Source organism: Ceratotherium simum, chromosome 6 (genome assembly GCF_057802395.1).
Source record: "Ceratotherium simum simum isolate JZ-2026a chromosome 6, ASM5780239v1, whole genome shotgun sequence".
Taxonomy (NCBI): Eukaryota; Metazoa; Chordata; class Mammalia; order Perissodactyla; family Rhinocerotidae; genus Ceratotherium; species Ceratotherium simum.
In genome coordinates this window covers 36,141,709-36,158,742 of record NC_141905.1, presented here as the reverse complement: position 1 = coordinate 36,158,742, position 17,034 = coordinate 36,141,709, and the positions used below count along the sequence as shown (strand labels likewise).

The 17,034-nt window shown below is 35.8% G+C and overlaps 1 protein-coding gene and 1 pseudogene across 12 annotated transcripts in view; one reads left to right on the top strand and one right to left on the bottom strand.

Annotated features, from left to right (window-relative positions):
- Positions 1-17,034, top strand: part of LOC147916840 (uncharacterized) — a 181,599-nt gene that overhangs the window by 1,509 nt on the left and 163,056 nt on the right. For 8 of the 12 annotated variants that reach the window (XR_015552473.1, XR_015552469.1, XR_015552471.1 and 5 more), the window contains exon 2: positions 14,817-14,875. The exons of the other annotated variants lie outside the window; for them this stretch is intronic. Coding sequence is in view for 4 of the 8 variants with exons in the window: in XM_087432147.1 (XP_087288273.1) it covers positions 14,817-14,875 (59 nt within the window). In the remaining 4 variants the exon portion in view is untranslated. The remainder of the gene's footprint in view (positions 1-14,816; positions 14,876-17,034) is intronic. 12 annotated transcript variants of the gene reach the window in all.
- Positions 10,231-11,603, bottom strand: LOC101394296 (polyadenylate-binding protein 2 pseudogene; annotated as a pseudogene).

Sequence of the window (17,034 nt, the reverse complement as noted above, 5' to 3'; positions counted from 1 at the left end):
AGAAGATATACAAGTGGCCAATAAACACATATAAAGATGCTCAACATCATTAGCTTCAAGGAAATGAAAATCAAAACTGCAATGAAATACCACTTCATACCTATGAGGGTGGCTATAATAAAAAAGACAAATAATAGCAAATGTTGCCAAAGACATGAAAAATTGGAACTCTCATACACTGCTGGTGGGAATGTAAATTGTTGCAGTCTCTTTGGAAAACAGTTTTGCAATTCCTCAAAAGGTTAAACAAAGGTTTACCATGTGATCCAGCAATTCTGCTTCTAGATATATATATATATATATACCCAATAGAAATGAAAACATATGTCTACATAATAACTTATACATGAATGTTCATTGCATAAGATGAGATCTTATGCTGTTAAAGAAAAAATCCTGAAATTAGCCTTGCTTACCCTGGCTTTGTGTGTGCTTATCCTTAAATCATTAACCATGGCGAGGGGAACGTGTTGATTTGTTTGGTCAGGTCTAGGTCCCATGCTGCCCCTGGAAATTGGGGTAGTTCTTCAGACAAAAATAAGAGTTTTCTTACCAGAAAAGGGGGAAATCAATGCTGGCTGCAAAATACAATCATGCATTAGGTTAAAACCTGATCATATCACTGCTGTATTTAATTTTTTTACATAATTTCTCATTTTTTGAATCATAGTTTCTCAGACCAGGCTCCCACAGGAAACTGGGATTCCACAGTGTGGGGTAAAGTGAACAATGTGAAGTCTGAAGAGAGCCGTCAGGACGCCCAGCAACGGTGGAGGAAGTGGAGAATCTGGGTGGTGTTACACAGCCTCTACTATAAAGAAAGGTTGACATGCATGTCTGCGTTTGAGTGTATGGGCCTGTGTATGTGTCTGGATATGTGTATGAGTGGAATCTTATTGTACAGAATGAGAATATAGCAGAACAAGGTTAAAAAAGTCATCTAACACTTGTTGAAAGAAGACGACAGATCTCAATTCTCAATAATGTAAAATTCAAAACATCCAGCATCCAATTAAAATGTTAGACGTGAGAAAAAAGAAAATGTGATCCTCAAACGAGAAAAATGTCAATAAAAACAGTCCCAGAAAAGACAGAGATAATAGAATCAGCACATAAAGAATATAAAGGACCTGTTACACATATCCTAAATATGCTCAAGAGTTTAAAGGAAAATACCAAGATAACAAGAAGAGAAGTTAAAGAAGGAAAAAGAACCAAATGGAACTTCTAGAGATGAAAAACTCATCTAAAATGAAAAGCTCACATGAACAAAGTAAAAGAAATTTAGGCACTGCAAAAGACAAGGTCAGTGAACTTGAATCCATACAGCAATAAAACCATCCAAACTGAAGCATAAGGAGAAAAAAAAAAGAAATAAAAAAGAACAGATCCTCAGTAACATGTGGGACAACATTAAGCAATATAATATGTGTAAGTGGGGATACAAAAAATATTTGAAAAAACGATGGAAAATTTCCCAATTTGTTGTAAACAACAAACCCATAGATTCAAGCTCTATGAACCTAATGTAGTATAAACAAACACAAACACTCTAAGATACATCATAATTAAAACTGCTACAAAGTAATACCTTTTATTGCCATACAAACAGCTGATTAATTCCATATAGGGGAGAAACAGAAATATTATCACAAATGGCTTAGCAGAAACTATGCTAGCCAGTTATTAATGAATAATAGAATAGTAAAATGAAATACCTAAAAACTACATAATTAACCCAAAAGAAATCAAGAAGTGAGAAAATGAGGAAAAAAGAACAATGGGACAAACACAATAATATCAAGATGGTAGATTTGACCTCAAACATATCAATAATTAACTAAAAGGTAAATGGTTTACCACTCCAATCTAAAGGCAGAGATAATCAGATTGGATGAAAAAGCAAGATCCAACTATACGCTGCCTGCAAGAAACCTACTTTAATGTGAAGACATATATAGGTAAATAAGTAGATGGAAATGATATACAATCGGCCCTCTGCATCTGTGTGTTTCTAATCCCCAGATTCAATTAACTGCAGGTTGAAATTTTGGTTGGTTGAATCCGGGGATGCGAAAGCCATGGATATAAAGGGCCAACTGTACTCATTGTACTACACCATTTTATATAAGGGACTTGAGCATCCTTGGATTTTGGTATCTGCAGGGGTTCTTAGAACCAAGCCCCCATGAATACTTAGTGATGACTGTACTTTAAAGTACTTATTTAAAAAAGAACTGCAAAGGCTATATTAATATCAGACAAATTTCTATTCTATTCCTAGTTTACTGGGAATTTTTATCATGAATAAATGCTGTCTTTGGCCAAAGGCTTGTTCTGCACCTAAATATGGCCAATTGATTTTCAACAAAGATGCCAAGGAAATTCAAAAAGAAAAGTTAGAGTATTCAACAAATAACGCTAAAACAACTAGATATTCATGTGGAAAAAAATTAAATATTTTCCCTTACCTTATACCATATACAAATTCAAAATGAATCATAAATATAAAAGTTAAATTTATAATGTGTCTATAAGAAAACAAGAAATTACAAGGTGCAAGAAAATACTGCAAGCCTAGAATAGGCAAATATGTTTTAGGAAAAAAAAAATCACAAGTTATAAAGGAAAAAAATGATAAATTTTACATAATAAAAATTATAAACCACTTTTTGAAAGATACAAGAAGAAGATAAAAGTGTCAACAAATTTGACAACCTAGAAGAAATGGATAAATTCGTAGAAACATACAACCTACCAAGACTGAATCATGAAGAAACAGAAAATCTGAACAGACTGATTGTTAGCAAGGAGATTGAATCAGTAACGAAAAAGCTCCCAACAAGCAAAAGTCCAAACATGCCCTGACTGTATTTTTTTCAATTTTTATTATTTTTCATGTGATTTTCATACTTTCAATTACTTATCATCCTTTTTACCTTCTACTTTTGTCTAATCTTGTCTTTTATCACTAAATCTCTTGTTTGACTTCTGTTTACAAACAATGATGTTAACTTTTTTCAAGTGTAGAAAATTCGTCCAAATCCTCTGCTCTTTCCCCCACTTCCTTTTGTGATGCATATTCTTTATGTGTATTTTCCTTAGTTCTTTCAAATTATTGAATGGGGGAAGGCAGTTTTTTTCTGAATAATTCTATGTGAAAGGGCACAGGTAAGTTCTGTGTAAATATTAGAATCAGGTGTGTGGTCTTGGACACTGTGTCTCTAAATCTATCAGGACGCCTTCTCACTAAGTCTTCCTGGTTGTAAACTCAGTCTTTCACTCTCTGCGGTTCAATGAGGCTCACAGTGAAGCACATGAAGTAAGAGGCTCTGACTTCAGAGACTGAATTGTGCTGTGGTCTGAGAATCATAGGCTTTTCTCTGTTTTTCTCCTCAGCAGTCCTCTGCAGATGTCTGATATTTGGTGATAAACTAGAAATATCAGAAAATAATATTTATATATAATTTTCACTCACAATATGAAACATTATATGAAAATTGAGAAATACAGTTGAATACTCAAGTGTTTCTGAATATTTCAGAATTTGGAAACATGAGAACAGATATCTAGGTGCCTGATAAAAAAAGTTTTCATCTGGGTATTGTATCAGCCAGAGTGTGTAGTTCAATATTCTGTTATTTTTCTTAAAGATATATTAAAACTACATCCTTGCAAATATATTCTTTATGTTAGGAACAAAAAGTCAATGTCCTTAAATGTTGGCACTTTGATTAGTATTCATGTGAGTATAGTTGAAGAAAATGTACTTATGGCAATTATTATAAAACTTTAAAAATTATATCTTATTTTGTTTTAATCAATTAGACTCCAGCTTTATATATTTTTTGGGAGGGGTTATTTTCTCTGCATGAAAGTGATAGTAATTCCTCAGAGCGGGGACGGGCAGTTCCCACAGTATCTGCTAGATTTGTTCAACTACTAGTTTCTTGAAAATACAGCAGCAAGAAATATATCAAAACATACTGTAATATTGTGATGGAAACCACTAAGTTTTCTGTTCACTTTGTCTTTCCTGAGTACGGCCCACACTTTTCACAGGTGTAGGCTCCAGGCAGCCTTGTTTCATCTGACTTTAGTTTAGTTATGAAGAGTGAAAACCTCATCAAACTGGGGCCAATCAAATGTTCATTCTCAGGATTCTGGAATCAATTGAATACAGAAGATGTCAAAGCTCAGGAAGAGGGATGCAGATATTTACTTGCATATACAAAGATCTACAGTGAGACCAGAGATTGAGAGGTGGAGAGAAAATATCCCCTGGATTCTTATAGTGTTCTATTTCTTGGTTCTTTTCCTTTCCTATGGCCCAGATAAAGTCCAGACTTGGGGTTACTTAGGAGTCCAGTGTTTCCTTATAATTGATGATTGCCTTATAATAAATATACTCTCACACTCTTCTTTCTCCTCATTTTCTTTTTACCTCCTTCTTCTTCTTTAAACTAGTGAGAGTTAGTTCTGTTATTTTCAACCAGAATCCTAATTAATGTAATATCCACACACTTTGAGGAAATACAAAATGAAGTAACTTGTCACTTTTGCTAAGAAAAGGAATACACAACAATAAAATGCATTATAAAGCAGTTTAGAGATTTGCTTTTTAGTGTTTCTCTGATAAGAACAGATTTGAGAAGAGGAGAGGAGAGGAGAGAAATATAACCTAATTATTTTTTACAAGCACAGATTTGTTCGGCTTATATAAGTCATGACCAGCCATTCCAATGACATATATGATTAAAATAAATTCATTATTTAAAGTAATATTGGGTCCTGTGGCATGAATCCATTTGTCCATGAGTAGCTTTTGCACTGGATTATAGTTCCATATCTACTTCCCAACCCCTGACCTCTAGGACCAAGGCTACTGAAGTCTTTGAAAGACCATGTATGGGGACTCTCAACTACTCCTTTATATTGGAGTAAAGGGAAGATGTTTCTGTTTCTGTGGAGGTAAGGGACCATCTAGGTTTTATGCTATTTTCCTGGGATGTCCAAGAATCCACAAGATTTCTTCAGGATATTCACATACACTGGTAGGAATGTGATATCCTCAGAGGAATATCTCTCGATAAGACTCATTTTATGTCAGATCTGAAGCCCTCCCTTTAAGAGTTTCTTCTGAGAGAGACTGAGCACAAGATTTCTGTAGTTTTCCATGGATTAAGCCATCATAGTTCTTTGATGAGCCCCAGTGTTGATCCCACAGTTTTCATTTTTTTAAGTGGCTGATGAGAATGTCTCCCATGTGCTCTCATTCTTCAGTCTTGTCCATTTCAATGACTTCCTAGAAAGAGTTTGCAGTTCTGTGGTGAACTTTGATTACATGTTCCAGTCACTTTCTGCTTGTTCACTGTGCATGGAGTAAATAAAGAAACGATCTCTTGAATTTTATTTACACAAATCTTTGGTGGCATCTCATTAGTCACAAAACAACTCTACTTGGAATATAATCACAATGATAATCAGACTTCCCTTTCAACTTTTAATTAGCAATAGCAAGCCCATATATTATGATATTTCCCATCAATTACCCCAAACTTCATACATTCCTTTGATTCTGCAGGCCCCTAATCAATAGTCAATTAACTTCACCTATCCTGTAATTTCACATGTTGTTTCCCTTCAATAAACCAGAATATATGTCTAAATTATATGTTAATTATGTCACTTCAGGTTTATTCCGTTTTCCACCTGAATAGTATATCTTGAGATAGTGTTGAACTTTTATTTCCTCCCATTTTTCACAAAATAATTTCCATCTCAGGCTTTTTAGTTAAGGTTTTCCCTTCTATGTCACCTCTATTTCTATCACTCAACTTGTCTCAAGCAATATGGCTGCTGATCTTTTTTCTCATTTAGCCCATCTTTTCTGTAACAACTCTCAGTAGTCCCCTGTTTTGTGGAGATACATGTTTATTGCTTATATTAGTTTTGAGTAAGTCCCATATATTTGACAACAGCAACAATAACAGCAACCTCTTCCATTTTTTAGGCCACATTAATTTCCCATTGTATCCAGTGGATATTTAATTGGTTAGATATTTATAGAATTGTGTTATTATTTTAACATTGGAATGAGAGACCACCTCATATTCTCAGACTGTAGTTTAGGGAGGCAGAATGCTGCCTGAAACAAGGTTTATTTCTGATTGTGCATATTATAGATGATACTAGTACATTTGACAAGGCTCAATTGATTTTTTAAATAAATTCATGAATGAACATATTTTGAAAACCTGTTGCAATTAATATTTAAATTAATTGATTAATTAGTTGCTTAAAGAATATCCCAAACTGGTTTACAAGAGCAACTGACAATTGTGTTATATATCTAGCTGTTTTCAAAATCTGTATTTTTGGTTTTGAATATTTGGTTTCTTATTCAGACATGTCTGAAACTAACTGAATTTGTCTTTCAGTTTTTCATTTTAGTTTTTAGATGAGCTGACTTTGTGATGTTGTGGCAATTCCCTTTGCATACTTTAGTTCTGCTGGACAACGTTATCCGATTGTAGGCCTACCATATATGGGGTTGGGTAGGTTCTGCAGTGTATAACTCCATGGGCACCACATATCTATAATCTATGTGAGTACACCCCTTGGAAGTGTGCAGTACACAACCAGCATGGCTATAGAGACTTACTCAATGAATAATTTTAAGCTATGAAAATAGAGTGCTAATCACTGATATCACCTAATGACCATTAGATGCTTTAAATTAGTGAAAATCTGCTTAGTTTGGATTTTCCTTTTCCAATTTTAACTAACTTTGCTTCATGCCCGTGAGATCAAATGGTTTTGATAGAAACAGGCTGACACAGAAAATTCATGTGCCTTGGTTCCCTGGGTAACCAGGCTAAGAATAGTTTTCTTTGCTATTTCCTAGTTTCCTCTAATGAGGGCCAATATAAGAATGCAAATACAATGTAACTTATAAATTCCAAGAGATCATTATTTTATGACACTTTTAGTGTACTTTTGTAGATACTCAGATTAGAAAGCATTTCAGATATTTGCATGAATCTAATGATTTCTGAGGTCTTGTATGTGTGTGTGTGTGTGTGTGTGTGTATGTATGATTATTTTCACGTATTGGATTAAAAAAAGAGCACGTGTAAAGAATGAGGTATAGGTTTTGGGCAGCTACCAGTCATAAAAAAAGTTTCCCAAGATAAGACGTTCAAGGTTTTCTAGTTAAAACAAGCTTTTAAAATGCCTATTACAAATTAATTGTGTCTATAATGCTTGTAATCAAGTACTTGATTATTTATTACTCTTAGTATTCACACTTATTGCGATGTTAAATTCTCTTCTTTGAAAGCCTTTTGCTGCATGCATTTATTTATTTAGTAATTAATTCATTTACTTTACAGATAACTTGACAAGCATTGCTTGCATATTGAACATTTGTTCATTATTCAGTAAAGAAAGATTTGGAAGCAAAGTTTCCAAATGTAGCACATGACAAGTTGCAGAGTTTTCTCCATAAACTTTGGAGCATACATTGTGTTTACTAAAACTTTTACATATGTTATGAATCTCATTTTAATATTTCTTTTTATACATTGCCAAAAGGGCATATGTTTGCAAAGTGTGTATCAACCACAGGTATTTCCTGAGGGTTCTGTATGCATAGGCAATGGGAAGAGGGGATTTGTTGCCCAGAAATGCAACTCTTCAGGACTTTGGCTGCTCTGTAGAGTAAGCTAACTTAAATCACAGATATAATACATGTTTATAGGTAGGAACTAAACATTCTCTTTCGATAGAAAAAACATAATGGGAAACCTAAGGCATACTATAATTATCTACCTAAAATGCAAACATCTTTGAATATAGTAGTGGAAAGGTTTTTATTTATGTCTAGCTATAACTAGACACTAAGCAATTTGGCCCTATCTACCAAAAAGACTCTTCCACATGGAAATTTCAATTAAGGAATCCTTAGTTGAAAGGGAAATACAAGCTGAAATTATAGAATTTCTAAAAAAATTAATGAAACCACTACACATCAGAGAAATTATTGAAGTAGTGATTTGAGGGAAATACATATCACTAAACAATTTTATCTGTAAAAATGAAAATAAATGAATTAAATCTCTAGCTCAAAAATTGAAGAAAGGAATAACAAAGTAAATTATAAGAAAATATAAAGAAGGAAAGAATAAATATAGAAGCAGAATTCAATGAGGTAGAGAACAGAAAAAAAAATGATAGACCTAATTAATTAATCAAAATTCCCTTTTTTAAATTAGAAAAATATACATTACTAGATAACTTGATCAAGAAAAAGAATGAACAAATATAAAAAGAAGAAATGTCAAGGGGAAAGTAACCATTGAAAAAAAAATAAAGTTAAAAAAAAATTATGTGGCTTCTTTGCAGACCTCAGTGCAAATAAATTTGAAAACCTAGAAGAGATGGATAATTTCCTAGAGAAATGCAGATTACCAAAATAAACTCCATTGAAATAAAAGCTTAAATAGTCCAATTTCCATAGAAGAAATAGAGAGAGTTATTAAGAATACCCTGCCTTCCCCAGCACCCCCACCAAAAGCACCAGTTCAGGTTAAATTTACAGAATTCTACAAAACCTTCAAAGACACAATAGCCTCAATGCCCTATAGATTGTTTCAGAGCATTGAAAATGAAGGAAATTTTTTCCTTTTATGGATAAATATAATATTGATATTTAAGTCCAATAAAGAAAGTCCAAAAAGAGACCAATATCAATCATGAATATCAATGTAAACATATTAAATAACATATTAGAAAATAGAATCCAGTGCTGTATTAAGAAAATAGTACACCATGGCTAAGTGGTATTTATTCTAGATTTACAAAATTGGTTGAATATAAGGGTATCTATTTTTAATAGCGTACACCCTATTAAAACATCTAAGGAAAAGCAACACATGAGTATCTTCATAGATGCTTACAAAAAGAATTTTACAAAATTCAAAGCGACTTCCTGCTGACAAACACTCAAGAAAATAGTGATAGCCATATCTAATGTTATTCAATATTATACCACAGCTAGCAGCCAATGCAATTATATAAGAGAAATGCATTGGAGTCATAAGTACGGGTAAAGAAGAAATAGAAATATCTTCACTTGCACGTGATTTGATAGATTCTTGGAAAACCCTAGAGAATCAATGATACAAATAACTTAAACAATAAAATAATTCAGTTAGATGGCAGTATATAAAATTTACATACAGTAATCAATAACCCCATTTACAATGTGCATCACATTAAAAAAAAACATGTTTAAAATTCCCTTGAAAGACACAAAAGTAGACTTGAGTAAATGGAATGACATGCACAGTTCTTGGCTAAAACAACTGTTATAAAGATGTCAGTTCTATCAAAGTTATTTCACAAACAATACACACCCAATAAAAATACCAAGAAGCAGGACCAACCCGGTGACATAGCGGTTAAGTTCACATGCTCCACTTCTGTGGCCGGGCGTTTGCGGACCCGGGTCCCAGCGTGGACCTACACACCACTTATCAAGCCATGCTGTGGCAGCGTCCCATGTAAAGTAGAGGAAGATGGGCACAAATGTTAGCCCAGGGCCAATCTTCCTCAGCAAAAAGAGAAGGATTGGCAACAGACGTTAGCTCAGGCTAACCTTCCTCACCAAAAATATAAAAAATAAAAAAATACCAAGAAGCTTTTTTATGAAGTTAGACAAACTAATATTAAAGTTCATATGGAAAAATTAACGTGTAAGAATGGGTAAGAAGATACTGTAAAAGCGATACTATGAGGGAGTCCAGCCTTACCAGACATTAAAGTACACTATTTAGGCGCAAAATTAAATGAAGCTGGTACTGGTGGAGGAATAGACAAACAAGCCAGAGAAATAGTATTAAAAGTCTTGAAATAGACTCAAAGGCATATGAAAATGTAGTAAATGACAAAAGTGGCATCTCTATTCCCTGGGATAATGATGGACTTATATTTTTATTTTCAAAAACAGCTTTATTCATGACACATATCAAAAAAACTCCTGCTCCCTGGAAATGAGCTAAAAAAATAAACAAAATTCACCTTTTGTCTCCCTGTTCCTACTTCCTCCCATTCCCTGCAAATAAAAGGGAGAAAAGGAAAAGGAAACAAAACAAAACAGTGAACGACCAAAAGTGCCCCCAAGCCGCCCAAAGCTAGGTAGTGCACTTCCCCAGGGGGAAAGGGAATTTACACTGGAGTGGCTGGGAGCAGACGGATGGAGATCTTCCAGCTACCCTGCCAAGAAAGTCACTCAAAACAGAAAAAGAAACACAAAAGGAAAGAAAATAGATCACCAGGCAATCTGGAGGGGCAGGGAGCCAGAAAAGAGGGGTGGGTGGGTGGTAGACCTGGCAGGAGAGGACTGTGCAAGTTAGGGGGCAGATGGAGGGACAGTAACAACAGAAGAGCTTGGTGTCCTTCCAGATCCCTGGGTAAAAAAACCCCTCCTACCGCCCATGCCCACCTACCCTTGAGCAGCCCTCGAGGAGGTGAAGCGGACAGGGAACCCGGCAGAGCAGCTTGCGCTCTGAGACGTGTCCATGACAATCCCCAGAGCGAAGGAGCAGCCCCCTGCCCCACTCCTGGGCCTTCCCCTACTCCCAAAGCAGGTCCTTCCTCAGTAGTTAGTTACGGGATTTTGCCCCCTTCCACAGTATATCTTTTTAAAAATAATACATATATATATATATTTTTTTTTTCCATCAACGTCATCTTCTGTTTTTTTTTTTTTTTAATTCCTTTTTCCTTTCCCTCTTTCTTTTTTCTTCCCCCTCTCTCTCCTCCTAATACACTCTTTTTTTGGTAAGCGGAATACCATGAAGTCACTCTAGCCCAGTCCCTGTAAATGTGACCCTAGGCCCTACTGTTAAAACCACTGTAGGATTGAGAGCCGGAACTGTTGTAGTTGGTGGTCTGGGCACGGTATCGGCTGGAGAGCCGCGGTCTGTTGTGCTGATGCCTGGTCTGTTGGTTTGTTTTGGGATCACCTTGATTTGTCTTCCTCTAAATAGGGTCTCATCTTAGGCCAGGGAAGTCCTCACTGACTCTTTGTCTGAGAACTCTGTATATGGCAAACCTTTTGTCACAGAGCACAACAACACGGTTATCTGAACCACAACCGTGAAAGTGTGTTTCCAGCACTTTTGCTGTTGTACCATAGTCCACATTGCCAACACAGATGGACAGGCACCAGCCTCCATCTTCTCAACGGATGTGATGACTGGGCCAGCATTGCCCGGAAGTGGAGTCATGCTCATCTGCTTCTCTCATTTTGTAGCTCCTTTAGCGTCTCAGTTTCTTCCTCCATCACCCTGATTCGAGCTTTGACCCCTTCTAGCTCTAGGTCTTCAATGGCACTGTCTCCCATGTCACCCCCCACCAGTCCCAGCTCCTCCTCCTCCTCATGGCTTCTGGAGGCTCCTGGGCCAGGTCTAGGACCCGGAGCTTGTGGGGTGGTGGGTGGGGGGTGGCTCCTCTTAGCGCTCAAGTTCTGACTTGCACTCCAGCAGTAACTCCTCATTGTCTCTTGAATAAATGGTGCTGGGAAAATGGGTAGCCATTGGAAGACGATACAATTAGATCCATACCTCACACCATTTACAGGAAGAATCTCCAAATGGATCAGGGATGTAAATGTATTAGAAGAAAACATGAGTAAATTTTGTTTTAATCTTCATCTAGGGAAATACTTTCTAAAAGTCTCAAAATTCAGAGGCAATAAAAGGAAAGATTTATGAAGTTAACTAAAAAAATACAAAATATTTTTAGGCAAAAACAGCATAAAAATAGTCAAAAGAAAACTGACAAAACTGGCTGAAAATATCTTCAATATAATCAAGAAAAAGCACCAATATACTTATATATAAATAATGCTTTAAATTTGAGGGACAAAAATCCAAAACCCATTGGAAAAATAAGAAAAAGATTTTACCAGACATTTTATGAAATATATGCATATGAAAATGTCCCTTAAACATATGAAAAGTGTTCAAGTATGTTAATAATTAGAGAAATTAGATAAATGCTTGTTATATTCATGAAAATTAAAAAGTTTTATGAGGGGCCAGCCCCGTAGCTTAGTGGTTAAGTGCACGCGCTCTGCTGCTGGCGGCCCTGGTTCGGATCCTGGGCGCACACTGATGCACCGCTTCTCCGGCCATGCTGAGGCCGTGTCCCACATACAGCAACTAGAAGGCTGTGCAACTGTGACATACAACTATCTACTGGGGCTTTGGGGGAAAAAATAAATAAATAAAATTATAAAAAACAAAAAAGTATGATGACACATTCTATTGGTGAAGTTGCAGGGCAACATATTTTCATATATCGCTGATGAGATTGCAAACTGGTCCAACTACAGGGCAATTTACTAATATATAATGCTATAGACTGAAGTCTGTGTCTCCCAAAAATCCATATGTTGAACCTAATCCCTAGTGTGATGGTATTTAAAGGTGGGGCCTTTGGGAGGTGATTAGGTTATGAGAGAATGGGATTATCCCCCTTATAAAATATACCCCAGAGAGCATCCTCGCCCCTTTGTCACATAGGACACAGTGAGAAGTTGGCTGTCTATGAACCAGGAAGTGGGCCCTCACAAGACACTGAATCTGCTAGCACCTTGATCTTGAACCTTCTGGCTTCCAGAACTATGAGAAATAAATTTCTGTTATTTATAATCCACCTAGTCTATGGTATTTTGTTATAGCAGCCCAAATGGACTAAGACTGAAACTGGTATTGAGAACTGGGGTGCTGCTGTAACGAATACCTAGCGGCTTTGGAAATGAGTACTGGGGAGAGAGTGGAAGAGTTTTGAGGTATATGCTAGAAAAAGCCTACATTGCCATGAATGGACCTTTAAGGGTGATTCTGGTGAGGGCTCAGAAAGAAAAGAGGAGATCTATAGAGAAAGACTCGATCACAAAGAAAGCCTCAACATTCTACCTGAACAGATTGTTGGTAGAAATAGTGACAGTGAAGGCCATTCTGATGAGGTGTCAGAGGGTAATGAGGAACATGTTATTGGAAACTAGAGGAAAGGCCATCCTTGTTATAAAGTGGCAAAGAACTTGTCTGAATTGTGTTAACATCCTAGTGTTTTGTGGAACATAGAACTTGTAAGTGATGAAACTGGATATTTAGCTGAAGAAATTTCTAAGCAAAGTATTGAAAGTATGTCTTGGCTCCTTCAGGCTGTTTATAGTAAAATGCGAGAAGAGAGAACTGATTTGAAGACGGAATTAAGCAAAAAGGAAGCAGAACATAATGATTTGGAAAATTCTCAGCCTACCTATGTTGTAAAAAATGAGAAATCTTGTTCAGGAGAGAACACTAAGGGTGTAGCCAGGAAGCCTGAACAGAGGAAGACACCTAATAAGGCAACATATGCAGTTAACTTTTGACCCAGAGGTCCTCCTCCTAGGAATTTGAACTGAAAGTACACCTCCAACAATATGAAAATAAAAATGCACAAATATATTTATTGAGAATGGATTATAGGAGCCAGCCCAGTGGCGCAAGGGGTTAAGTGTGTGTGCTCCACTGCAGCGGCCTGGGGTTCGCCGGTTCGGATCCCAGGCACGCACCGTCTCCCCGCTCAGCAAGCCATGCTGTGGCGGCATCCCATATAAAGTGGAGGAAGATGGGCATGGATGTTAGTCCAGGGCCAGTCTTCCTCAGCAAAAAGAGAATGATTGACAGCTGTTAGCTCAGGGCCGATCTTCCTCACACACACAAAAAAAGAATTGATTATAATTACAAATTGTTGAAGACAATCTAAATAGTCATACATGTAAATTTGATTGAATGAATTATGGTGTATTCACACAATGAATTTCTATGCTGCTATAAAAAAGAATGAGAAAGATCTCTATAAACTGATACAGAGTGATTTCCAGGATAGATTGTTAAATGAAAACAGAAAAGTGCAAAAAAACATCCATAGTGTGGTACTATTTATGTAAAAGAGGAGATATAATAAAATATATACATACCTGGTCAGTTATGCAAAATGAAATACAAAGAGTAACCAGAAACTAATGTGTTACTGACAGAGGTTGGGTGGAAACAGTGTGGGGAGAATGGGTGAATGGGAATGAGGAAGAAGAGATGAGTGAGAAGTGATGCTGCTCTGAACTGAATATACCATTTTTTTTTTTTTTGTTCTGATGCTTTGAGCCATGGTGATTCTTCACATATCCCAAAATATAAATAATTAAAATCAACCAGAATTTTAATTGGGGGGAGACTGAAGATGAAATATGAAGAGGAACAAATTAAATCTAACTAAGTATTATAAATAAATAGCATAACCACACTAAAGACTATGGGAAGAAAATAACTAATCTAAGTTACTTTTTTTTTTTTTTTGGTGAGGAAGATTGGCCCTGAGCTAATATCTGTTGCCAATCTTCCTCTTTTTGCAGAGGAAGATTAGCCCTGAGTTAACATCAGTGCCCATCTTCCTCTATTTTGTATATGAGATGTCGCCACAGCATGGCTTGACAAGCGTGTGCGTAGGTCTGTGCCGGGTATCTCAACCTGCGAACCTCAGGCCCCTGAAGCGGAGCACGTGAACTTAACCACTGGGCCACCCCCTTAAGTTACTTTTTAAAACAGCATTTTGGTTATATACTTTGAGGCTGAAGACAAAAAGAACTGTGCACAAATATATACTCTTACACTCACAGAAAGAACTTTGCACCTATATATCATAATATATGTATATTACACAAATATATATTATACAAATATTAAACTTGTTTCTCACAGGGCTATGGATATCAATTCTGAAACTACTTTATACGTATCCATCAGGACTGAGCAAATAGGTATGTATATTGTGAATAATTAGAGCTGAATTTATCACTCAAAGAAAGGAGTTATAAAATAAGGAAACAGGGAAGGTTAGCATGAACTCCCCTGCTGCCTCTCTTTCTCTGTGTATATATTATATATACATACATACATACAGTGAGATATAGATATATCTGTGTACATGCATGCATATATGAATAAATCACTGGTTTCTGTATGTATAAATATATACATATATTTACATATGCACATATATGATGCACATATTTGTATATATGTGTATATTTGTATATGCATATATGTGTAGATGATACATCTAGATCTATCTATCTATCCATCTATCCACCTATCCATCTACTTATCTATCTACTTACATATTCTATTTCTCTCAACTGAGTGGACAAGGAAACAATGACAGCTCAGTACCAATGAAATTGTTAAATCCATGGCTGAGCTAGTGAAAGTACAAAAATGATCCTGGAATATTTTGTTGTGCTAGAAAATAATGAAGTGATCAAAAAATGATAGGAGCTTGTTGAAAAGACATAGAAATCTACACAAACGGCCTTCCAAAGGCCACATCTGTGAGACTTTAAGAAACATAAATAAATATAGTAATATATTATAAACTATAAAATACAATAAATTTCCATGAGCCTGTAAGAGTATAAATAAGTAATTGAATAAATAAGTAAATGCAGGAGAAAGGACAGATTTTCCTAACAGTAGAATTCTAATTAGTTAAATGTAGAGAAAACAATGGAAATAGAAAAATCACTCTTTGGCAAACACCACAGTAATAATTGTTACAGGCAAGAATCATAGATGGATGCTAAAATTAATAGGCAAAATTGTGAAGAGAAACAGAATATTTGCACGGTCTCAAAGTAACTTCCCCCAATATATTTATTAGTTACAACAGGCAAAAAGTAGTTTCTTTATAGTGGAGAAACCTAGCAAACACTGTCTTAATGAAGTAATCAAGTTAACATTGTCAGTAATAAATCTCATCCACATCCTGTACCTCTGATACGATACACTGTGAAGGCATACAGCATCAATTCTGCAAATAACACTTTTGTGATGTTCTTGCCAAAAATGATGGTAACAAAAACAATCATTGAAACTCCAAAACTGAAAGACATTCTACAAAATAACAGTACTCTTCAACATGTCAAGCTCATGAAAGACAAAGAAAGACTGAGGAACTGTACCATATTGGGACTAGGGAGATGCCATGCTACTGTGCTGTGGGATTCTGGATTGGATTCTGGGCCATCAGAGGGCATTAGTGGGGCAATTGGAAAAATTTGAATAAAGTCTTCAGGTTAATTGGTAGTATTGTGTTGATGTTAATGTCTTGGTTTTAACAATTGTACAATGGCTAGGTAAAATGTTAAGATTAGGGGTAACTCGGTGATAGGTATACTGGAATTCTGAAGCATTTGTGTAACTAAAATTATTTCAAAATAAAAAATTTTCCAAATAAAATATTGGTAACACCCCAAAGAATTTATGGGATTAGTCTCTTTTTTGGCACAGTTTTGTAAATTAACATTCCTTTCTAATCTAACCAGAGAGAACAGCATGACTAGACCGAAAACACCAATTTACTCTCTCAACCCTTGTTTAATTTATTATTCTTAACATTACAAGAAGGAACTTTTAAAAAAATTCTCAATTCCCTAAGGATAAGAAACAATTAGTTGAGAAGATCTGAAATAGCATTATGAAATCAGTGAAATATTATAATTATGCCACTCTCTTCCATGTTCAACATGGAGGCAACACATCAGACTAGAGAATTCATTTATGAAAAGGTATTTACATGTCATCCTTAAACTATATGTAAGGCAATAGCTTCCCATGCCCACGGGATCTTCTATGATGTGACGAAGACCCTCACACTACTATTTGGGATACAACACTACTCACTAGAAATGAGGTAGACATTTTTCCTACTTGGACCAAGGAGTCACTGAGGTCTTCTGATAAGAAAGGGCCTCTAAAGACGCCACAGGGGAAATCACTGTGAGTTTAGGCCAAATGAATAAGTGATAGGACTCAGAGTAAGTGGTAGGACTTGTTTTGCACAGCAATGGCTGAGACAAGAGGTACCTCCAGATTCAACCTGCCTTGGTAAAAATGCCTGAACATGAGATCATGAACTAAA